The sequence below is a fragment of the Rhinatrema bivittatum genome, chromosome 1 (genome assembly GCF_901001135.1).
Source record: "Rhinatrema bivittatum chromosome 1, aRhiBiv1.1, whole genome shotgun sequence".
Classification (NCBI taxonomy): Eukaryota; Metazoa; Chordata; class Amphibia; order Gymnophiona; family Rhinatrematidae; genus Rhinatrema; species Rhinatrema bivittatum.
Genome location: NC_042615.1, coordinates 822,428,932 through 822,453,404, shown reverse-complemented (window position 1 = coordinate 822,453,404; position 24,473 = coordinate 822,428,932). Strand labels below are relative to the sequence as shown.

Genomic DNA, 24,473 nt, shown 5'->3' with positions numbered 1-24,473 from the left:
TTTTTATTATCTGTACTTGGAAATGGCAAGTAATTCATAAAATATATGCTATTTATTTCTTTATTTATTTGTTTTGTGTGTATAGTAATACAATTATGCTAATAATATGAGAACATAAGAAGTTGCTATACTGGGTCACATCAAGGGCCCATGAAGCCCAGCATCCTGTTTACAACACAGGCCAATCCACGTTATAAGTACCTGGCAGGTACCCAAAACATTAAGTAGATCCCATGCTACTAAAGCAGGAAATAAATATTAGCTATGCCCTATCTCAACTTGATTAATAGCAGTTTATGGATTTCTCCTCCAGGAACTTATCCAAACCTTTTTTAAATGCAAGTACACTAATTGCACTAACCACATCCTCCAGCAATGAATTCCAAAGCTTAATTGTGCATTGAGTGGAAAAGAATTTTGACCAATTTGTTTAAAATGTGATATTTACTAACTTCATAGAGTGCCCCCCTAGTCCTTATATTATTTGAAAGAGTAAATAACCGATTTGCATTTTTCTGTTCTAGTCCTCTCATGACTTTACAGATCTCTATGATATCTCCTTTCAGCTGTCTTTCTCCAAGCTGAAAAGTCCTAACCTCTTTAGTCTTTCCATCCCCTTTATCATTTTGGTAGGCCTTCTCTGTACCTTCTCCATCACAATTATATCTTTTTTGAGATGTGGTGACCAGAATTGTACACAGTATTCAAGGTGCGGTCTCACCATGGAGTGATACAGAGGCATTATGACATTTTCTGTTTTATTCACCATTCCCTTCCTAATAATTCCTAACATTCTGTTTGCTTTTTTGACTGCTGCAGCACACTGAGCCGACGATTTTAAAGTATTATCCACTATGATGCCTAGATCCCTTTCCTGGGTGGTAGCTCCTAATATGGAACCTAACATCGTGTAACTACAGCAAGGGTTATTTTTCCCTATGTGCAACACCTTGCACTTGTCCACATTAAATTTCATCTGCCATTTGGATGCCCAATCTTCCAGTCTCGCAAGGTCCTCCTGTAATGTATCACAATCCGCTTGTGATTTAACTACTCTGAATAATTTTGTATCATCTGCAAATTTGATAACCTCACTCATCATATTCCTTTCCAGATCATTTATAAATATATTGAAAAGCACCGGTTCAAGTACAGATCCCTGAGGCACTCCACTGTTTACCGTTTTCTACTGTGAAAACAAACCTTTTAATCCTATTTTCTGTTTTCTATCTTTTAACCAGTTTGCAATCCACAAAGGGACATCTAAAAGCCCTGCATCTTTTGCAAAATTCAGCTGCACGCCTTTTGTTAAGAGCCCCTATGCATGATCATGTGACTCCTTTATTGAAGCATCTGTATTGGTTGCTAGTTTTTTACTAAATATTGTACAGCTCAAGCTCTGCAATCTGCGAGTTTTCATCTGTTGGAATTAGCTCATATTAATTAAAACTGCTCACTCATAAGAATCTTCTTACTTGGTAGGAGGGTTTCGCTTGTCTAGATTACACTAGGCTCATGGCTTGCTTATTGCTCAGTGATTCCAGGTCAGCTAAGCTCTTACCCAGCCTGAAGGGATATTCTCTTCTCAACCAAAAGGCTGAGATCAGCAGGACTGTGGAAGATAGAATGTGCAAGGCCTTCCATCCTGCCTAGCCCCTTTTTAAAATGTTGTCTGAGAACTAGGCACCCAAGGGTTCTGTCTCCGCTTCTTGGTCAGGGTGGGAATCTGTTTGTTTCCTGGGATTGTTTTTTCAGTATATTTCTCTCACAAATCCCTCTCTGGCAGAATTCTGCAATGTAAGACTTCTTCAGTTAAAGTCCTGAAGTTTAGGATTTTGCCATCCTTTGTTTATAAAGTGATGTTTTACTGTAAATTACCAGCAGCAGTAAAGGGGGCTGTGATAAGCAAATCCCCTACCTGTGTTCCTAACTCATCCAGTCAATGGTCATTTAAACACCTTCCCTGTGAGAGGGCTGGCAACCTTTCCAATCTCACTCTGGCTTTTCCAGGCTGGCAGCTCATGTTACATGGCTGCACTGCCCTTTTTTTCAGCTGCACTTCACTTAAATGGTAGCATGCTCTTTATTCCTCCCTCCCCCCTCACTTGGAGAGGGGTCTCACATATTTGATCTGAGAACTTACATTTTCTCCATTAAGTGAAAGCACAGCTGGTTTAGAGTCATCCTGGTGTTCAAAAGGGCTTCAGTTTTTGCAAAATTCAGAATTATTGCATTTGTAGTCATCTAGTCAGCAACAGCCTCTAAGCAGGAACTAATTTGAATTGTTGAGGAACCACCAGCTAATACAGGAAGTATATCTGTATATAGTCTTCTTATAATCTAAAACATATGTTAAATGATTCTAAAGGCTTGCATACATGTAATAAATACATATTAAAAAGAACAGATGAGAGTTCAGAGCTTTGAGGCACACCCACATTGGTTGAGAACCAGGCAGAATGAATCCAGCCAATTTTGATTTCTTGCTGGCAAGATCATAGATAGGACTCGAACAAGTGGAAAACTTTCCCTGCTATTCCAAGCCTGCTAGGTCTACGCAACAATACTGATTGATTCACAGAACTGAAGGCTGAGGTAGTGTCTAAATAGATAGCAATAATGGCTCCTCCAGAATCTAATGATCGAAAAACAATAGTCATTCACAGAAACAAGTAATAAGAACATAAGAAAATGCCATACTGGGTCAGACCAAGGGTCCATCAAGCCCAGCATCCTGTTTCCAACAGTGGCCAATCCAGGCCATAAGAACCTGGCAAGTACCCAAAAACTAAGTCTATTCCATGTAACCATTGCTAATGGCAGTGGCTATTCTCTAAGTGAACTTAATAGCAGGTAATGGACTTCTCCTCCAAGAACTTGTCCAATCCTTTTTTAAACACAGCTATACTAATTGCACTAACGCACCTCCACTAGACCTACCCGTTCCTCCCTCCGGGGAACTCTAATTTCCCCCTCCATAAAATCTACTAGACTTATTTCCACAACCAACAGAGCCCTCTCCCTCGCCGGCCCCACCCTTTGGAACTCCATGCCTCTTGATCTACGTACCGAAACCTCCACACCCAACTTCAAAAAGAAACTTAAAACCTGGCTTTTCCTCCAAGCCTACCCCTCCTCATCTTCACCTACTAACCCTCCCCCTCCAGACCCCACATCTAACACATGCCCCCTCTAGCCCCCCTCTCCCGTCTTCCCCCTCCTAAGCAAGAACCGGCAATAAAGACAAATGCCTTACCTAACCTTGTAAATAACGTATGTTATATAAACTCCTATATAACCTCTTGTTTAACGAGTGTTATATTCAGGGTTATATAACCGTGTACACAACTTTGTATATAACGAATGTTTCGCTTAACTCTGTACATATCCTTTCCCCTTGTGTCTTTTGTTTTTACTCCCCCCCCTGCCCCCACCTTTGTCACCCCCCGTTGAATCCTTCCCTTCCTAATTTAGCTAGCTTTGCTTTGTTTATTGTGTTCCATTGTTTAATGTTCTTTGTAAAGGCATTGCCTATATATACATTGGTTGTAAGTTACCTGTAAACCGACACGATGTGCAAACGGCTGTCGGTATATAAAACCGTTTAAATAAATAAATAAAATAAATAAATCCTCTGGCAACAAATTCCAGAGTTTAATTGTGTGTTGAGTAAAAAAGAACTTTCTCCAATTTGTTTTAAATGTGCCCCATGCTAACTTCATGGAGTGCCCCCTAGTCTTTCTACTATCCGAAAGAGTAAACAGATTCACATCTACCCTTTCTAGACCTCTCATGATTTTAAACACCTCTATCATATCCCCCCTCAGTCGTCTCTTCTCCAAACTGAAAAGTCCTAACCTCTTTAGTCTTTCCTCATAGGGGAGCTGTTCCATTCCCCTTATTTTGGTCGCCCTTCTCTGTACCTTCTCCATCGCGCAACTATATCTTTTTTGAGATGTGGTGACCAGAATTGTACACAGTATTCAAGGTGCGGTCTCACCATGGAGCGATACAGAGGCATTATGACATTTTACATTTTACTCACCATTCCCTTTCTAATAATTCCTAGCTTCTGTTTTCTTTTTTGACTGCTGCAGTGCATTGAGCTGACAATTTCACTGTATTATCTACTATGACACCTAGATCTTTTTCCTGGGTGGTAAATCCTAAGATAGAACCTAACATTGTGTAACTACAGCATGGGTTATTTTTACTTTTTACAATTATTTTTATATGAGAGGAAAATACCTCTCTTTTTTATTTTTATTTTAAAAGCCTATTAATCTCCTTTCAATTCGTCTTTAAATTTTTAAAAAGATCTTTTTCTTCTCAATTTTTAATAATGCAGAAGTATGCCAAACAATAAAAGTATACTTAGAAGAGAAGTTAACAGTGATTCACTTATTTTAATCTCTCCTGTTACTGCTTTTGTCTTTCAAATCATGTTTATTTATTTATTTATTTATTTATTTATTTAAATAATTTATATACCGGAGGTTCCTGTATAATATACATATCACCCCGGTTCACAAAGAACAGTAACTATCGCTACAAATAGCGGTTTACATAGAACAGAATAAAAAAGAAGTTTTACATTGAACAAGAACTAAGTAAACAAGATTTTACATTGAAGTCAGCATGTGTAAATTTCTGATTGAAAAAAGGAAGAAAATAATAGATCTGAATAACTCGTTATGGGCTTGAAAAAGACTTTTATTCGAGTTCTTGGCTCTAGGGGAAAGCTTGTTTGAAAAGCCAAGTCTTAAGTTTCCCTTTAAATGTAGAGTGGCATGGTTCCAAACGAAGGTCTGGAGGGAGCGAGTTCCAAAGTGAAGGGCCCGCTGTGGATAATGCACGTTTCCTCAGAATGGATTTCGCCGGTTGTGTGATTAGTCTGTTCTGATAGGCGCTTCTGGTTGGTTTCACAGATGTGTGTTATTGAATTTGAAATGTTAGGTTGAGAGGTGCGATGTTGTGTAAGGCCTTATGTATCATCATTAAAGACTTGAACTGGATCCTGTATTTAATCGGAAGCCAGTGGAGATGGTGGAGAATTGGGGTGATATGATCTCTCTTTTTGGCATTTGATAGAATTCTTGCAGAGGCGTTCAGGACCATCTGAAGTGGTTTGATGGTGCATGCTGGTAGGCCTAGGAGGAGAGAGTTACAGTAATCTAGCTTTGGGAGTATGATGGCTTGTAAAACCATGCGGAAGTCTCTGTATAGGAGGAGAGGTTTGAGTTTCTTTAATGTTTGAAGTTTAAAGAAACATTCTTTTGTTGTATTCTTGACAAATTTGTTGAGACTGAGTCTGTTGTCTATGATGACTCCCAGGTCTCTAACTTGTTGCGTGGTGGAGAGCCCTGCGGTGTCCGGATGTTGATTAGTGTTAGAATGTGAGGAGGGGGTATAGTTATCCGGTGTTATAATGAGGATTTCAGTTTTGTTTTTGTTTAGAACCAAGTTGAGGCTGGTGAGTAGATTGTTGATAGCTGACAGACATTTATTCCAGAATGATATGGCTTTGTGAATGGAATCTTCTATAGGGATGAGGATTTGAATATCATCCGCGTATAGGTAATGTCTTAGCTTAAGGTTAGTGAGAAGTTGACAGAGTGGGAGTAGATAAATATTGAAGAGAGTCGTGGAGAGGGATGATCCTTGTGGTACCCCCCTTTTGGATTCGATGGTGTGGGACTCTTTGTTATTTATCTTGACCTTGTATGTTCTGTTCTCCAAAAACGATTTGAACCAGTTAAAAGCTGCTCCTGTAATGCCGATGTCTATTAGGCGTTGCAGAAGGCATGAGTGGTTAACAGTATCAAACGCTGATGAAAGATCCAGGAGAGCGAGGAGGCAAGGTTGGCCCTTTTCTAGGTTGAAAATGATAGTGCCTGATAGTGATGTTAATAATGATTCGGTATTCATAGACTTACGAAAGCCAAATTGGTTTGAGGTGAGGATGTTGTTTTCGTCAAGATATTCTGTAAGTTGTTTGTTTACAACTTTCTCCATAACTTTAGCAATCAACGGGAGGTTTGCTATGGGTCTAAAGTTAGCTGGGTCTGAGGTGGGTAAGTTGGGTTTTTTGAGGAGCGGCTTGAGCATGGCTAACTTGAGTTGGTTCGGGACATGACCTTGAGTGAAGGAGCAGTTAATAATGTCTGCTAAAGGTTTGGCTATGGTGTTGGTGATCAGACTCAGTTTGTTGGATGGAATATGGTCTGATGGATGGGAGGATGTTATCTGTAAAGAGCTGAGAAATTAACGCCTTGCAGAAGTATGCCAAACAGTCAGAGTATTCTTAGGAGTCAACAGCAAAAGGTTGACAATGTCCATGTTATCTTCTCAGAATTTCACATATCTCATGTAATTGAAGGAGGAAACCAACAGCAGGAGATATTAAGATAAGTGAATCACTGTTGAAGAATTAAAAGGAGATTAATGAACTTTTAAAATAAAAATAAAAAAGAGAGGATTTTTAGATGAGTGACTGAAATTTCTGGATGTGGATTCAATGTTGAATGTTTCCTGCCAGTACTGAGGTTTTTTTCTGTCAAATAAAAATAATTCTAAAAAGTGGTTAGGAGAAGCAGAAGCATATAAATCTAATATTTACTAGCTATTGTAGGGGCTGGAAATATACAACTGAAATTCTATATAATGCTGTGTTATTAGTAAAACCATTTGAGAGGGAGTTTATGCTAGTGTTTTGCATGGCACTCTGCCTCTCCATAAGGTACCCTATTATTTAATGTCTAAGATTTATATTATTTTATGGCATTTAATAAAAAAAACCTTTTCTCTACAAGTAGTGGCTTTAAGCATTCTTATTTTCAGAGAACCACAACAAGTGTTGCGCTAGGAGGTGGACCCTTGGCCTAGTGCAGGGTTGGTAGGCTCCCTGGGCAGACCCAGAGAGCACCTGCCACCAGGAGGCGGAGTACAGGAGGAGACAGAAGCTAGCTGGAGCTTCACCACTAGCAACCCAGGGTTCCCTTTGGTTGAGCCCTCGGTTACCCGGGCCACCTGGTCTTAGGTGGGCCTCACAGGGTCTCCTTGAGAGAAAGTTCAGAGGTGTGCCCACCATGATCAAGGGTGCACGGCCGATGTCCTGATTAAGAGTCTGGGATGCCTCAGAAGGCCAGAAGAGAGTCTTGGAATGTATGGCTAGGATCATACCTGCAAATCAGCAGATATATCCTTATAATCCCTTACAAAAATGATTCAAAAGACAACCAGAAGAGAGTGGTATCAGAAAGTTGTAAGTGTTTGCAGTCTCATGGGCTCTTGCCCTTACAGGGCTACAGCCCCTCTCTTGGCTCCAACACCATTTATCACGTCATTTACCTACTCTCTAAAGGTTTGTCAATTAATTTTTTCTTTTTTTGTTTTTAAAGTGCAAAAATGCCTCCCTAAAATCACCCGTATTTTTTATAAAACATACACCATCCACTCATTAAAACATTATTTTTCTCTTCAATCGTGCTTATCTCTTTAAACTGTATTTCTTCACTGCTTCACCCAGATGAATCGCCCGACATTGACAATGTTTCGGCGCGCTCCTCGCGCCTGCTTCAGGGGCTATCGGTCCTTCGAAAACACTTTAAAGAAAGAACATGATTACAAAAATACCTATAAAGCGATTCCTTTAATGCTTTCAACTAATGCATTGGAACTTACGATTCAGTGTATCAGTGGTAATTCTTACGATCTCATCATTCGAAAATGGCGCTCAAACGCCATTCTTCCGTCTCTACCGGATGTCAGCTGTTTTATACTCAAACCATGAATGTATAACCGACCTATCAGCTACAAATAAACCGTCCAATCAACCTCTTTGTTGAGCCCCGCAGGGATAATTGTATTCAATTTAAAAATCCACCGTTGTTCCCGCTGAAGTAGACAAAGATTTAAATCCCCTCCTCGCTCATCTTGCTCAATACCGTCCAAGACAGTACTACGTAAACTCTCAAAATCATGGGATTGTTCAGCGCAGTGCTGTACTAATGGAGCCTCCATCCTACCTCGTTTCAATGCACTCTTGTGCTCAATTAAGCGTGTTTTTAATGCTCTCGTGGTTTTTCCCACATAGATGAGCCCACAGGGGCACCAAATGGCATATATTACATTACGTGAAACACAAGTAGTCGCTCTAATTGGTTTGAATTTTTTTAGTTTTTCCAAAGGAATATCTATATTGGAATAAGCAAGTGGGCACATCGCACAGGACCCACATGGGAAATGTCCCTTCACTTCTTCGGATCTATTTACTGTAGCTTTAAAATGTGACTTAACTACCTGGTCCTTAATGCTCATTCCTCTTTTGAAAGCTATTAGAGGCTGTGCTTCAAATACTTTATGAACCTGTAATACATTCCAGTGACGCCTAATGCTCCGCACTATCTCATTCACTCCCAAAGAATACGGTAACACACATGTCAAATTATTGCTTGATGTTTTTTGCCTCGGTTGCAATAATTGTTCTCTATGGTTCCATCTTGCTCGCTTGCAGGCTTTTCGTATTACCCCTAATGGATAACCCCTATCTACAAATCTCTGACTCATTTCTCTCGCTTTTGATTTATACTCTTGAATTGTTGAACATAGTTTCCTAAGCCTCAAAAATTGGCCAAAGGGAATACTATTACGTAAAGTTATGGGATGACAACTAGAGTATTCTAATGTTGTATTTCGATCCGTTGGCTTCTGAAAAATCGTAAAGAAAAATTTGTTTCCATCCAGAGAGATCTTTATATCCAAAAAATAATTGTATGTAAGTTCGTATACAAAGACACGATGTCTATTGTCGCTAGAAGAACTCCATCTGAAGGGACATTTAAAGTCTCCAAGTCTCAGTTCTTGGAGACTTTAAATGTCCCTTCAGATGGAGTTCTTCTGGCGACAATAGACATTGTGTCTTTGTATACGAACATACCGCAGGATGCGGCACTAGAGGTACTTCATGATAGTTTATCAGCGCAGACAACACCTTTTCGTCCTCCTGTAGCTTTTATTATAGAATTAGCCACTTTGGCATTGAAAAAAACCTTTTTTCTATTCGAGCAGAGCTACTACCAACAGGTAGGTGGTACAGCAATGGGGGCCACTATGGCCCCCAGTGTCGCTAACCTGTATGTAGGACACTTTGAGTCGCGCTGGTTAGATATTTCTCCATATAAAAGTAACATTATTGTGTGGCGCCGTTTCATTGATGACATTTTCATAGTGTGGCATGGGACTGAGGTCCTATTTAAAGAATTCATGGTTTGGTTAAATTCTTGCGAGCAGGCTTTGCAGTTTACATACAATTATGACAAAGTTTCAGTTTCTTTTTTGGATATAAAGATCTCTCTGGATGGAAACAAATTTTTCTTTATGATTTTTCAGAAGCCAACGGATCGAAATACAATATTAGAATACTCTAGTTGTTATCCCATAACTTTACGTAATAGTATTCCCTTTGGCCAATTTTTGAGGCTTAGGAAACTATGTTCAACAATTCAAGAGTATAAATCAAAAGCGAGAGAAATGAGTCAGAGATTTGTAGATAGGGGTTATCCATTAGGGGTAATACGAAAAGCCTGCAAGCGAGCAAGATGGAACCATAGAGAACAATTATTGCAACCGAGGCAAAAAACATCAAGCAATAATTTGACATGTGTGTTACCGTATTCTTTGGGAGTGAATGAGATAGTGCGGAGCATTAGGCTTCACTGGAATGTATTACAGGTTCATAAAGTATTTGAAGCACAGCCTCTAATAGCGTTCAAAAGAGGAATGAGCATTAAGGACCAGGTAGTTAAGTCACATTTTAAAGCTACAGTAAATAGATCCGAAGAAGTGAAGGGACATTTCCCATGTGGGTCCTGTGCGATGTGCCCACTTGCTTATTCCAATATAGATATTCCTTTGGAAAAACTAAAAAAATTCAAACCAATTAGAGCGACTACTTGTGTTTCACGTAATGTAATATATGCCATTTGGTGCCCCTGTGGGCTCATCTATGTGGGAAAAACCACGAGAGCATTAAAAACACGCTTAATTGAGCACAAGAGTGCATTGAAACGAGGTAGGATGGAGGCTCCATTAGTACAGCACTGCGTTGAACAATCCCATGATTTTGAGAGTTTACGTAGCACTGTCTTGGACGGTATTGAGCAAGATGAGCGAGGAGGGGATTTAAATCTTTGTCTACTTCAGCGGGAACAACGGTGGATTTTTAAATTGAATACAATTATCCCTGCGGGGCTCAACAAAGAGGTTGATTGGACGGTTTATTTGTAGCTGATAGGTCGGTTATACATTCATGGTTTGAGTATAAAACAGCTGACATCCGGTAGAGACGGAAGAATGGCGTTTGAGCGCCATTTTCGAATGATGAGATCGTAAGAATTACCACTGATACACTGAATCGTAAGTTCCAATGCATTAGTTGAAAGCATTAAAGGAATCGCTTTATAGGTATTTTTGTAATCATGTTCTTTCTTTAAAGTGTTTTCGAAGGACCGATAGCCCCTGAAGCAGGCGCGAGGAGCGCGCCGAAACATTGTCAATGTCGGGCGATTCATCTGGGTGAAGCAGTGAAGAAATACAGTTTAAAGAGATAAGCACGATTGAAGAGAAAAATAATGTTTTAATGAGTGGATGGTGTATGTTTTATAAAAAATACGGGTGATTTTAGGGAGGCATTTTTGCACTTTAAAAACAAAAAAAGAAAAAATTAATTGACAAACCTTTAGAGAGTAGGTAAATGACGTGATAAATGGTGTTGGAGCCAAGAGAGGGGCTGTAGCCCTGTAAGGGCAAGAGCCCATGAGACTGCAAACACTTACAACTTTCTGATACCACTCTCTTCTGGTTGTCTTTTGAATCATTTTTGTAAGGGATTATAAGGATATATCTGCTGATTTGCAGTTTACCTCAAGTCGTAACAAAAATATTTTTTGGTGTTGTATGTTTGAGGTTTTTTGAGCCAGTACATAGTATTGGCTAGGATCATAGCCACAGTCAGAGTACAAAGTTAGCCAAAGCAGAGGTCAAGTTCCGGTGGTCAGTTCAAGAGTAGGCAGCCAAAGCAGGGGTCAGGATCCGGGCAGCATCCAACGTAGTCAGGAACAGGCAGAGGTCAATACCGAGGAGAAGGTCAGAAGGAACAACCTGGGGAGACACAGGAACAGAAGGATGCTGGAACAGAAGGACACTGGAACAAGACTGCAGACAAGGCTGGAACAGAACTGGAAACAAGGCTGAAACAGAACTGGAAACAAGGCTGGAACAGAACTGGAAACAAGGCTGGAATGCAGAGGCAAACTAGAAATCACTGAGTGATCGACCCGATTGCCAAGGCAAGGAAGTGCAGGGAGGCACTTCCTTTTAAGCGGCGTTCAATCAGGGCGCGCCACGGAGTTGGTTTCCACCCCTGGCCCTTTAAGGAGCCGGGCGGTCCGCGCGTGTGCGCCTAGGGGCAGGGCCGACACCACGGAGGACGCCGAGCCCCGCCATGAGGCGTGGCTGGATGGGAAAGGCCCTGCAACCGCCGCTGCAGGACACCGAAGCCTAGCCGTGCTCGCGGCAGAGGCTGGAGAGGATGCCCCGGGACCTGAGGATGTCTTGGAGAGGTAAGCGGGCCAGGGCATGGGCCGAGCGCGGACGGGACACGCAACAACAAGATGGCATTGCCCTTCTAGAATACACACTTCTTCCCCAGCACTGCCTTCACAAGATCTTCAGCTTTCTCCCACCCCTTTGCAAAAGTTCCTAATACATTTTTCTCCCTACACAAAAATTAGGGAGGGGGTTTTCTGATCTAGCTCCTTACCAAGCCCCTCTGGCTCAGTCTCCTTTCAAACTCTTACTACTGTTCCTACAGGGGTCTTTCCCACAGGAATATTTCACCTTGACACATCCAAGAGGGTCCTCCATCAGATGAAAAATACTGAATCACCCCTTATTCCTGAAAGACCCCTGCCTGAGGATATTTTTAATAGTGGGGAATGTAAGGGGGTCCCTACACTGTTTCCCTTCCCAGCCTGTGATTGCAGTCTGGGATGTTGGCTGTTCTTTAACAAAGCAGCACAGGGAGAACAGGAGAATCACTACCAATGCAAACATTATAGGAGAGTGTTTGGAACAGTCATGGACAGGAGACCTTGCCCACAGTCATCAGGACTATTGTGGAGGTGGAAGTCTTTGCTGGTTTAAGATTTTTTTAAATAAATCTCAGAATATTATGTATGAAGTAGGCTCATAAATCAATCAGTTCATTTCTGAATAAGCAGTTATCTATATATACATTTATTTATTTATATTGAGAATATTTGGGCTCATTACTGAGTTATGTGTCCTCCTGTCTCCTTACAGCAGGCTCTTGGGGGTTCAGAGACCCAGAGGAAGTGAGGGGTGTTGTTGGAGGATCCCTCTCGCTGCAGTGCCAGTATGAGAGAGGCTATGACATTAACAGGAAGTACTGGTGCAGGGGAGAGGAGTGGAGTTCATGTCATATCCTCGCTGAGACAGAGTCTGAAGCAAAGGACAGAATCTCCATCACGGAGAACTTCACAGCGCACACATTCACAGTGACCATGGATCAACTCACCAAGGCGGACAGTGGGAAGTACTGGTGTGGGATAGAGGGGCTGCGCTGGAATTATGGGGATCCTGTGATAGTGACTGCTCTTCCAGGTAAGTCAAGATGCAAACATTCGATGCTACTAATGATACATGCATGCCAGCAATGGGAGAGGAGACCTCTAAGGATTGGGATTCAGTAGCTCCTTTCTCTTGCACATATTCCTGATCCAGGCCGACTCCAGCACTTTGAAGTAGGAGGAAAATAATATAATTGGACTGAACAGGTTACTGCCTATGTCCATTGGTGCAGTTATTCAAAAGCATACTGGGCCACAATCAGTTTGAAGGACAGTAGTTGGAGGCTCGACCTTTACTGTTTTTGACAAGAAACTGCCAGGAACAGCTGTGTTTCTTGAAGACCCACCCTTGTTACCCTCACCCACCCATCCTAATTCCTGTTTTTCTTAGATAGATTGCCTGATTCTTGCAGTTTTAACCAATTAAATAAGTGATCTTGGAACCCATCTTTTCTACCTGCTTTAAATTTTACCCCAGCTGTACTAGATAATCCTTGCCTTGCAACAAGGTTCTCTCAGTCCGCTGAGTTTCTAGTAGCTGCTTTGGATCCTGGATCATCTCTTGTATCTTCTGGCTTCCGACCCGGCTTCGTCTCCTGACTCCTCTTCAGCTTCCACCCCTGGTTTTGGTATTGACATCTGACTTCTGGCTTCCGACCCAGCTCTGTCCCACGACTCAGTCTTCAGCTTCCACACCTGGCTTTGGTTTGACTTCTGGCTTCTGACCCGGCTTCGTTCCTGGACTCCAACTTCGGCCTCTTCCTTCACCTCAGGTATCTGGTACTTGCTGGCCCAGAGGATTCTCCCAAGTCCCAGCGGCTCAGGCCCTCATGGGCTCCTCCCGGGGGAGCCGCTGGTTTCCGAGGGTGAAGACTCTTCTGGCCTCCTGGGTCCAGCTATCTTCACCATCCACCTCTTCGGCCGCTGTCCGGATCCTTGGTCGCATAGGGTCCACGACCGTAACACCTCCACCACCACCACTTTATTATATCTGGTTACATTTTGTGCAAATAATGGGCTTCTTGGACAAACTGCATCTGGACATTTGGGGGAAATAGTGAAATCTTGGGTTTTGTCCATGTAAATTTAAAAATTACCCAGACAAACCTTTTCAGTATCCACCTCTCTTTGCCTCATTAACACTAAGTAGCAAAATATGTTATTTATTCTCAGGCATGGCCTTACGTTTTTAGCTCCAAGACTGATTTGATTTTTGTTGTGCATCTTGCCAGTCTCCCTTGACTTCATAGTAAGCTCCAAGGAGCAGGGCTGTCTTTTATGAGAGTAATTTTGTAATATCACTGGTAACGTATGTAGCAGCTACGCACACAGAGTTATACTGATTTCATTGTGAACTGATGCACATACATTTGCTTTGAAAATTGTACTTATAAAAGTACACAAAATAATGTAATGCTCATAACTGTGAAACCCCTGCTCACAAGAGACAGTTTGAGCATGCAGCCATTTAAGTGAACTGCAGCAGAGAAAAAAAAAAAAAAAGAGAGAACAATGCAACTATGTAACTTGATCCGCTGGCCCAGGAAATCCAAAATACCCCTTACTGTGATGGTGTTTAACTGACCATTGAATAGATGAATCACAGAATCAGGTAAGGGATTTGCATATCATAGCCCCCTGAACTTCTGCTGGTAAATTTGTAGGAAATATCCCTAAAAAATCCGGGGATTCAAACTCCTAAATTACATAACCATGACTGGGGAAGGGATTTATGAGAGAAGAGTACTGGAAAACAGTCCTAAGAAGCAAACAGATATTTCACCCTAACAATGGGTATTCAGACACTTGGGTGCCGAGTTCCCAGATAACAGGAGATAGCCAGGCAGAATAGAAATGTATATGCTTGTATAGTCTATGTACATGTCTAATAGGATGTCAAAGCACACACTTATCTACTCATGGTTAATAGTCTCAGTCTACACAAGTATATACATTTCTACAAGGTAGCAAGAACATTTAGTATTTGGCAATTTGGGCTTGTTGGCTGCCACAATATACTACCAAATAGAATAGAAGGGACCTCTTGCATTCCCGCTTGCTCAAATATTATTATTATCCTCCCCCCCTTTATCCAAAATCTCACCCATGTGAAAAGATGCAACTGGGCTTGTGGGCTGTGTTGGCCTGGGGAAGGGTCCACTGAAAGGTTCTTGCCAATGCTGGGATGCAGGACAGTGTACTAACCATTAGGATACTCCTCCTAGGGGAAACATTGGAGGCACTGAAGAAATTGTTTTGGTGAATCTGCTTCACGGTCGGCCTGCACTCCAAAAGCTAAAGAGTCTATTTTTTTTTTATTTCTTTATTGAAATTTTTTGACTTGTAAATGTATAACAAAACAGAGAGAATTTACATCAACAGTGAACATAGATTCAATGGCACGCTCATAACTAGCACAAGTTCTGTTTCTATCCAACCCTCCCCCCCCCCCCCCCCCTCCCGTCTTAGTGGAGTGACATCGCATCCTGGAATCTAGGACATCGTTGTTCGGGATGCAGCTACATATGTGGTAGTGGTAAGTCACGTGATTGAGCCTCTTGTGGAATGTGGTAGCTGCTGCCAATATCTTTTCCAGATCGCCTCACACAGGCTTTGTGCCTTGGTCGACTTGACATCCGCTGTCATATATTCAAACTGAGTAGCATAGTCAAACGATTCTTCCAATGGGCCTTTTGTGGTTTATCTATGGTAATCCAACCCGCCATAATTGTCTGTATGCCAGCCAACAACGCTTTACCCAGAAACAACTTATCGGGTTCGGTAAGTCTCCAAGGCATTGCTGAAGAATTGAAAAAGATATACTTTAGAGTCTCTGGGTATGGGCAGGGCTATAATATGTCCTAAGTCGTGTAGGATGTCAGTCCAAAATTGAGTTATCACTTCACATTCCCATAGGCAATGAAAGAGTGAGCCCTTCTTCCAGTGACATTTCAAACACACATCGGAGTCACATAATTTTGCTGCATACATCCAGGCACGGGACATGTACATACAATGCGAGACTTTAAATCCCACTTCCCACAGGTTAACATTTTCGGAAATAAGATAATACCCTTTCACAGCATGTATAATTTCCTCAGTTAAAGAAATATGTGCCTGTTTCTCCCATTTGCGCTGTATAGTTATCATAACAGTTTGATTTGGTATACTGTCAAGTAATTTCGAAAAGGAGGCACTAGAATTGGATTTGCAACCCACTGGCAGGAAGTCTGTATGTAATGTTGCGCCTGTAAGTAACCATAAAAATCTTTGGAAGCTATCCCATATTGATCTGTTAAGCCTTGAAAACGTTTGATCGAATATGATCACAGTTCTAGGAATTGCTGTATGCTATCCAGGCCCAGGGAGATCCCGGTTTTGAAAACCGTAGAGGTCAAACCCCCTGGGAATTGTGGATTACCCATGAAAGATAAATATGGGGTAATAATATCAGTCATTCCAAGTTTGACCATGCATAAAAATCTCCACGCTCCTCTCCCAGAGAGTAGGAGTAATCTATTTTTAAACTGTGTCGGGATCCTAGAACTCGGTATCTGTATGAGATTGCGTGGCCTATGGTGGGTGAGCCATTCACAGATAAATTGATATGGAGTACAGACACTGGTACCATTCACTCAGTCATAGATATGTCTGAGGATGCATGTCAAGTTGTAATCCCTCCAATTTGGGCACACCAGGCCACCCTGTGCCCTAGGCTTCATTAAAGTAGAAAGGGGTAACCTTGCTCTTTGGGGGCCCCATAGATATGCCCGCACCAAACAGTTTATTCTTAGAATCTCTGATTTTGTCAACCATAATAGAATCTGCTGTAGCACATACAGCCATCTTGGGAGTTCCATCATTTTTAACAAAAAGATTTTCCCTGTCAGCGATAACGGCAACTTGGTCCAGGTCTGTAACTTTTATTCCATAGTTCTAAGTAGGGGTTCTGGAATAGTTGCCTCCAGGAAATCAACACGCTCCTCTCCAGTCTCAATCTAGTCCTCAACACTAACAAGACCGAAATCCTCATTATCTCTCAGGAGGACAACAACCCTCTCCTTAACGCTCCTTCCTCTCCTTCCGCTATCCTCAATCACTCGCCTTATGTGAGAGATCTGGGCGTGCTCCTGGACAAACAGCTTAACCTAAAAAAATTTGTAAACAACACCACTAAGGAATGCTTCTTCAAACTGCAAAAAAGCTGAAACCCCTCCTTCATTTTCATGACTTCTGTTTGGTACTGCAATCAATCATTCTCTCCAAAATCGGCTACTGTAACTCTCTGCTTCTCAGCCTTCCTGCAAACACCATCAAGCCCTTACAGATGCTACAGAATTCTGCTTCCAGGATTCTGACAAACACAAAAAAAAGAGATCACATCACTCCCATATTCTACAACCTCCACTGGCTTCCCATCAAATTCAGAATCCTTTACAAAGTCCTTACCATAATTCATAAAACCTTACACATTCTCTCCCCTATTGATCTTACCATCCATCTTCGTCCTCACACCTCCGTCAGACCAATCAGAAAAACCTATCAAGGCACTTTATACGCCCCTCCAGCAAAAACATCCCTAAGGAAACGAGCCCTATCTACAGCAGGCCCGCCTCAATGGAACGCCCTCCCATCGGATCTCCGACAAGACCCTTGCCCGATATCTTTAAAAAAAAAACTCAAAATGTGGCTTTTTAGAGCAGCATTTCCAGACTGAGGACACCAGTTCATACTTTCTCGTTCGCCTGACCAATTCACTCTAGCATGCCTTTACTTCGTGTCCATATATGCTCCTACCTAGGGTCTACTTTCAATCATTCCAACCTAGTGTCTTATTTCACTGTTTCCTACCTTGTGCCTAATTTCAATCAACCCCTCAACTACAAGAGTAATGCTCCATTGCACGTCACGTTCCCTTAATGCGGGACCTCAGACCCTGACCTCTGTCTTAGATCGCCTTCAGATACGCACTGCTATTTATGATCCTTGGCCAATCCTTGGAAGTTTTTCTTACACCCTTTCTGCTGGAATGATATTTCATCTTCCAGCTCATCAACTTGTTTAATCATGTTAGTTAAGTATTTTTATCAAGCGACTAAGTATTTTTTAACTATTTATTGAGTAAAATCGCATAGCTCTACAGATTAGTTCAAGCCCACATCTTACCTATTTACTTGTTTCTCCCTTGTTTATTCAATGTCTCCCTTTTTATTCAATGTTACGCTCTTTTGCGATGTTATTTGTTCAAAGTTCATGCATTGTTATTTGTTCTATGTAAAGCTCTCATGTGATGTTATGTTTCACTGTAAACCGGTGTGATTTGTATTCTATACAGGAATGTTGGTATATAAAAGTTAAAAATAAATAAATAAATAAATACATATATTGGCTTTTTGCAACGCTGCCACATCATTAATCAGTCATACTCCTAAGTAGCACATTTCAGAATCAACCCACTTTAACGGGAAAGTCCCTTCCCAAGTAGTTTGAATCGAGGCTCTCAAGGCCATAGCTTCTGACTTGTCACTGTTAATTTTGAGGCCTGCGAAGGAGCCAAACTGCATCTGATGGATGAGCACCCTCTGCAATGATGTTTGGGGACTAGTCAGAAAACCCAAAATATCATCTGCGAAAGCAGACACTTTAAAAACTTGTCTTCCCACAGTAAACCCATGGATTAGGGGGTCTGCCTCAATCTTATGGAGTAAGGGGTCTATTGACAAGAAGATATATAGAAGTGGTGACAACGGACATACTTGGCTGATGCCCCTGAACAAGTGAAAGAGACCTGCCCATTAGCTAATATCGCAGATGTAGGACTATGATAGAGCATGGCAATGCTCTGAACAATTTCTCCTCTTAGGCCATAACAATCCATAACCGAAAACAGATAAGGCCATGACACCCTATCGAATGCCTTTTCGGAATCAAATCCTACGATTATTGCTCCCTGACCCCGCTTCTGGCATTCTTCCATGGAGATTAAGAGTTTAGTCAAATTCGCACTAATGGTCCGCCCCTTAACAAACCTTGCCTGTTGCACCATAATTATGGATGGGAAGGCTGCACTTAGTCTATCTGCCATAATTTTAGCAAAAAGTTTGGCTTCGAAGTTGAGCAGTGATATGGACCAATACACCACCGGAGAGGCTAGATCTTTGTCTGTTTTTTCCAGCACTGTGCTATATATGCTCTCGTAACCCCCTCTGGAAAGTGCCGCTTCCTTTGTGCATCTTGGAAGAATTTTAGTAAAGTGTCTGAGGCCTGATTAAGCAGAATTTTATAGTATTCCGCATTCATACCAGCAGGGCCTGGTGCCTTATGCCGCTTCCTTTCTTTTATGGCCGCTAAACTCTTCCAGCTGGATGGGATTATTCAAACTAGTCAGTTGGACTTCTATGACCTGCGGGAGTTAAAGGTCTTTAAAAAATTAATTCTCGTCATTACTGCCCCCTGCCCTGTCTTCTCTATAATGAGCTTCATAAAACTGCTTGAATCTTGTACAAATTACTGAGCTGGAGGTTATAGGTTGGCCCCTATCATCTTTAAGTTTATCAGTGTTTCCCTCTTTGCATGCATACCAAGTCGGCTAACAACTTCCTTGTTTCCATATCTGAATAATTTGTGGGCTCCCGTTCTCAATATTTTTTGTGCCCTGTCACGTAACAGAGTTCAGGGTCTGTAAAATTGTATTGTATTCAGTTTGATTTATGCTATTATTTTGCTGTGCTGGCTGCTTTTTTGCTTGGGTAAGACGATGCGCGAGGAGTAGGATATTTTTGTGCATTGCCTTCAATTGCGCTATCAGATATGACGTAATCTCCCCCCTCATGAATGCTTTACTGGTTTCCTGGTAGAGACAGGGATCGTCTCTATGCCCTTGGTTATGTTGCGTATAGTCTCTCCATTCATCACGCAAAAAGCCATGGAATTTTTTATCATCCACTAAATGGCCTGGGAACCTCCATATCCTAGCTTGAGCCTCATCCCTGCCATCCGTGATATCTAACCAAATGATAGCATGGTCCAAAATTGCAATATTTCCTATTTGGGCTTGTTTAATTCTAAGGAATAAAGTTTATGAGATGAGTATATAATCAGTTCTTGACATGGTTGTATGTGCCCTTGAGACATGCAAATAGTCCCTCTCTGTAGGATGCAAGGTACGCCAAATATCTAAAAGATGGAATTCCTCACACAGATATGCAATCCCCTTATCCTGCTGATCCCTGTTAGATAAACTCGGCTGGGATTTATCTAGGTTCACCTCATGGACACAATTAAAGTCTCCTAATAAAATAAGGGGACCTTTCTGAACTGGGAGCAGTAAACCCACCAGTTCCTGAAAAAATTGGTGCGAGTATATGTTTGGGGCGTATACTGAGCAAAGGGTAATCTCATATCCTTGTCATTTTCCCTGAATTATAAGTATTCGGCCCTCCCCATCCGATATTTGCCGTATCAACTCAAAGCGCAAATTTTTATGAATTAGAATTGCTGAGCCTGCTTTGTGCCCCACTGCTGGGACAAAAAAGCAGTGGCCTACCCATCCCCGTTTAAGTTTTCTACTCTCAGGCTCGGATAGGTGTGTTTCTTGTAGCCCTATTATTTCCGCCTTTTGTCTATTTAGCGCACTTAGGACCTTTTGCCGCTTTATTGGTGTACCCAGCCCTCCCACATTCCAAGAACAAAATCTCAGGCAGCCCATTCACTGGCCATAAATAATCAGCCTATTGCAACATTCTATCTCTTTGCCAGCCAGGTGGCCTCCCAGCCTGGATCCCCAGCTGTCGCGCTTCCTGAACTTTGTTCAAATGCAAGTGGATTTTCACCAGAAATGTATAGATACCAGATTCCCCTAGAAGATCATCTCCGCTATGAAGTCCTTGTTGAGAGCCAATCCCCACTAATGCCCCTCCTCCCCAACCCTGCCCTAGAAACATCCCAAGTCCCCCCATAACCAACGTAACTAGTTTCCCTCCTCACCAGAAAGGAAAGAGAAGGCCCCCCCCCTCACCAGAAAGGAAAGAGAAGGCCCCCCAAGATCCAGTATGCCTGTGAAAAATGCCTAATATAACAGTTAACCTTTGCTAAACAAGGCATATACACTGTGCAACAACATAACTGGCTTGTATTGCTAACCACTTGGTCTGCAACTACTGGACAGACTCACTGGTTTCTTGTTAATGTCATATCCTAAGTCAGCCTAGACCATGTTGTAAGACTGTGTTGGCCCCATAGGGAGCAATGTCAGCTGTGACCGTCCATTTTAGTAAGCCATTCCATTGCCTGTTCCAGCACATCGAAGGTGAAAACTTTCCCATCCTTCAAGCATGATGCATCGTAACAATGTACTTTCAGGGGTGCTCATAAAAGCCTCGTAGGATGAATATATAAAATGGCGGAGCTGTAAATAAGCATAGAACTCAGTCATCGATATTTGAAACTGATGTTGAATTTTGGGAAAACTAAAAAGTTGGGCGGAGGAATGTGATAATAGTTGATGTACAAACTGTAGGCCGCAGTCACACCAGAAATGAAATCTAGAGTTCACTTGGGCTGGCACAAAAAGGCCATTATTACATATACTCAGTAAGGGTGTTAAGCACGAGGGGATTTTGAGAATTTGGCGCAGGAATAGCCAGGCTTTGCGACATGAGGAGACCAGAATCACTGAAGAGAGATGGTGGGGAAGATATGAACTCAGGGCTTGCAGTATGTAGTTGAGAAAGTGGTCTTCCATCCAACTCTGAAGAAGTCGAGTTGGGGTATAGTATGTTGTATCAAATGTAGCATGCAGGCTAGGTTATAGAACAGTAAATTGGGGCAGTTTATACCTCCTTTGTAAAGGGGTTGCATCAAAACTGACAAAGATATCCACGCTCTTTTCCCATTCCAAAGGAATTTCCTCATGATGGCCATTACTGCTCTATAATCCCTTTTTAATAGCCAAAGTGGGACCATTTGTAAGATGTAGAGCCATTTGGGAAGGATCATCATCTTAAAAAGTTGCACCCATCCAAATAAGGACAAGGGCAACCCCTGCCATTTTGTGAGAAGTTGAGAGGTGGTCTGGATTAATGGGCAAATATTGGCAGCAAACAAAGATGATAAGGCAGATGGTATATTGATGCCCAAATAGTTCAGTTCCTTCTCAACCCATTTTAGAGGGAAAGGCACCTTCCAAGCTGAGTGTTCCTTCCCCCCACTGCCAAGGCCTCGGACTTATCTTGATTGACCCGTAACCCCGCAAATTGGCCATATTCACGTTGAAGTGATAGGAGTGGTGCAAGGGAGATAACCGGGTTAGTCAAAAAGATTAAGACATTGTCCGCGAAAGCGGCTATTTTGAACGAGTCTGGTGATCTCGTCAGTCAGATCTATCTTTCGCAATAGGGGTCAATGGCTAAGATATAAAGTAGAGCAGAGAGGGGACACCCCTGTCGAACTCCCCATCTCACCTTAACATCCTCTGATCTGAAACCATTGGCAATTATGTGGGAGGTGGGGTTGAGATACAGCAGTGAGATGTATTGGGTAATGTTTCCCTGAAATCCAAATCTGCCCAGAGTGGAGAAAAGGTATGGCCAAGACACCCTTTCGAACACTTTTTCCAAGTCGAAGCCTATTGCAATTGGGGGAATATTTTGTGTAGTTTACACCGAGATTGCAGTAAGGAGCTTGGCAATGTGAAGGGACGTAGATCTGCCTTTGACAAAGCCCACTTGAAAATCTGAAATGAGACGAGGGAGTACAGCCCCCATTCTATCGGCCAATACTTTGGACAAGATTTTGACTTTAATGAGAAAACAGGAAAAGAATAAAACTAATCAACAAATTGGTCGTGTCCCCCCCCCCCCCCCCATTCCTAACTATGAAACAAATGCAATGAATTTGGGTCCCTGCGAAATGAAAACTGAATCGAAACAAATGTTTTCCTTCTGCACATCTCTCCTGCATTCTGCAGTCCCAGTCCAACCTAATGAGATGGTTGAATGTTTATTGGCTCTTATGTACTGGATCTGGCTTGGTGATGGAAATACCATCAGGCAGGATTCTTTGCACAAACATGAACTTGCTTTCTCCCACATCAGTGCACTGCACAAAATGCTTCCTCACTGATTGTCTTATATCCCACACATAGCAATGTTTTTCCAGGATCTTTCCAAGGCTTTGCATTCTCTGAGTGACCTCTTCTCTGACCCATCTTTCTTTCTTGGCCTTCATCTTGTTCATCATCCAGTAAGCAAAGATAAGTTGGTCCCTAGATGTCAAACATGTTCCTTCAAACTAGCCTTTTTCTGCTCTGGAAAGTCAGGCCAGCTTGAAGCATTCAACCCAGGATTGGTTCTGCCATGTCTCTCAGATGAAAAATTACCCAGAGATGACTTCTTCCTTCCTTGGCTCCTTCCAGCATATGACTACATTCTGGGTTGATGACTGGTCTTCTTTAAGAGTGCACTGCAGGGACAGCAGGAAATACCTCCCTGCCACAGCAAACATTACATGAGAGAGTTTCAGAAAGAGAAATGAGCCGTGGACCCTGCTCATTGGAGGTGGAAGCCTTTACTATTTAAGATTTTTAGATAAATCTCAGAAAATGAATTATGAAAATGTATGGGAGAGCACTTCCTTTCTGAATCAGCAATTATTTATTTATGAACTTATTTATCTGGAATGAGAATGCTGGGCACATTACTGATTCATGTGTCCTCCTGTCTCTTTGCAGAAGGTTCATGGGGGCTGACTGGCCAGAGAGAAGTGAAGGGTCTTGCTGGAGGATCGCTCACGCTGCAGTGCCAGTATGAGAGTGTCTATGCAATTAAGAGGAAGTACTGGTGCAGGGGAGAGGCGTGGAGTTCCTGCGACGTCCTTGTTGACACAGAGTCCAAGAAGAAGAGGTGTAGAATCTCCATCAGGGATGATCCAGCAGCCCTCATGTTCACAGTGACCATGAAGCAGCTCACCGAGGCAGACAGTGGGAAGTACTGGTGTGGGATAGAGCGGCCACTCTGGGATTCTGGGGTCCCTGCGATGGTGACTGTTCTTCCAGGTAAGTACAGAGCCCGGCATCTCATGCTAATAATACATGATTGTCGGCACGGAGAGAATGGGGAGACTAATGGTGAGGATTCAATAACCTCGTCCCCCAGCATTGTGAAGAAGCAGCCTGGGCCATTATCAGTTTGAAGTTCACTACCTGTTAGGCTCAGCATTGACTGACTGTGCCCAGAAATTAGCAGGAAATGCATTAATTTTGTTATTGTTATTATTGTTATTTTCAGAGCCTTTTTTCCAAATCCACTTAGTTAAGAAGAGAAAAGAGCACTGCCTTTTTTTTTTTTTTTTACCATAAAGGAAGAAAAGCAGATGAGGGCTGTGTTAAATATATTATGGAGTCCATTTTCCATTAGCCTTAGAGCTCCTAAGATAGGCAGCTAAATTTTAACTGAAAATACCCCTAAATATAGCTGGCTAAGACTTAGCTGGCTAGAATTATGACTATTATTTGCTTACTCGGGGTTAGGAAGCCAAGTCCTCCCCAGGTCATGGGAATGGCTATTCTTGATCATCTAAATCTAGCAGCCACTAACTCTTATTTTAGTGACTACATCCCATTAAAATCTGAGCCCTACTAAGTTCAGTAACAACATGATTCTATTTCTGAAAATCCCAACTCCTCTTTACCTTACATAAAGAGAGGATGGTACAGATCTGTGCTCTAATGCCACATTACAGCAGTTAAGAGTATTCTTGTTCAAAGCACAATACACACATGTATAGCTTCCTTGTACCATTATCAAATAAAAATGGGAAAAACTA

The 24,473-nt window shown here is 42.0% G+C and overlaps 1 protein-coding gene across 1 annotated transcript in view; it reads left to right on the top strand.

Annotated features, from left to right (window-relative positions):
- Positions 1 to 24,473, top strand: part of LOC115073477 (polymeric immunoglobulin receptor-like) — a 102,689-nt gene that overhangs the window by 30,929 nt on the left and 47,287 nt on the right. Inside the window, exons 3-4 of the mRNA XM_029571918.1 lie at positions 12,364 to 12,684; positions 23,380 to 23,703. Of these exons, the coding sequence (XP_029427778.1) occupies positions 12,364 to 12,684; positions 23,380 to 23,703 (645 nt within the window). The remainder of the gene's footprint in view (positions 1 to 12,363; positions 12,685 to 23,379; positions 23,704 to 24,473) is intronic.